Raw genomic sequence first — 1150 nt, forward strand, 5'->3', positions numbered from 1 at the left:
TGAAGTAGCAAAAATGTTATAGATGATATATATATATATATATATATATATATATATACACACTATGTAGAGTTTTGTACTATGTAGTTTTAAAAAATATATGTAATATTTTATTTTAGTATTCTTCGTTTATGTAAAAATGTTGCATTGTATTTTAAGAAAAGTTCTTGATGAATAGTTGAGTATAAGGGGAGGAGGCTGGTGATGGGAGTGATCAGACCAGATGTTCAGCTCCTCCACTATCTGTACCTGCATGAAAACCATCCAGACAGAAGATGCTTTTCTTTTCTCGTTGTGCTGGAGTATATTTATAGGAGTTTGCGCAAAAACAAAACGACGATGTAGAAGTTCCTGATTCGTGTCCATATGGAGTCTATGCAGCGTTGAATCGTTTTAAACGTTCCAGTGGTCAGAAAGATGAACGCATCTCAGCAGATCCACTTCTCCTCCAACTGGAAAGTTGAGTCGGTAATCATTTCGGTCATATTCTCGATTATCTTTTTGGTTGGAACCGTGGGGAACTGTCTTGTGCTCGCGGTTCTCATTCGCAACGGCCAGATGAATTCAAAGAGCACCAACCTGTTCATCCTGAACCTCGGGCTGGCGGACCTCTGCTTCATCGTCTTCTGCGTGCCTCTCCAGGCTACCATCTACACCATGGACGAGTGGGTTTTTGGACAGTTTGTGTGCAAAGCTGTGCACTTTATCATCTACCTGACCATGTACGCGAGCATCTTTACGCTGGCAGCGGTGTCTCTGGACAGGTGCGTTTCTGGTGCGCACAATCAGCACGCGCTTTTCTTTCCAGTTCAGTGAAACGCATAGGCTAATTGATGAGATTATATTAGCGACAATAATATGCAATAACTGTAAACAAGGAAAATAATAGCAAATGCAAGAAACTTAGACAGAGAGCAGAGCAGAAAGAAACTTTAACTGCTACTTTAACTTGTCTTCGGCGCTGTGTAATTCAAATAATTTAAGTATTTTTCATTCTCTTATTTTGGTATTTTTTTGCAATTATAAAAATGTTTTAAACAATTGCAATTGTTACTTGAGAAGTGTGTCACAACAACGCTGATTGGCTGATAGCACCGAAAAAAAATATTTGCACAGTACTAAAACTAGCATGTAGTGCATTATATATATA

The 1150-nt window shown here is 38.4% G+C and overlaps 1 protein-coding gene across 1 annotated transcript in view; it reads left to right on the forward strand.

Moving 5' to 3' along the window:
- Positions 1-417: 417 nt before the first annotated feature.
- LOC107753270 (galanin receptor type 2) overlaps positions 418-1150 on the forward strand; it is a 2496-nt gene continuing 1763 nt past the window's right edge. The window contains exon 1 of the mRNA XM_016569400.1: positions 418-764. Within this exon, the coding sequence (XP_016424886.1) occupies positions 418-764 (347 nt within the window). The remainder of the gene's footprint in view (positions 765-1150) is intronic.

This window comes from Sinocyclocheilus rhinocerous, unplaced genomic scaffold, assembly GCF_001515625.1.
Source record: "Sinocyclocheilus rhinocerous isolate Xijiao unplaced genomic scaffold, SAMN03320098_v1.1 scaffold411, whole genome shotgun sequence".
Taxonomy (NCBI): domain Eukaryota; kingdom Metazoa; phylum Chordata; class Actinopteri; order Cypriniformes; family Cyprinidae; genus Sinocyclocheilus; species Sinocyclocheilus rhinocerous.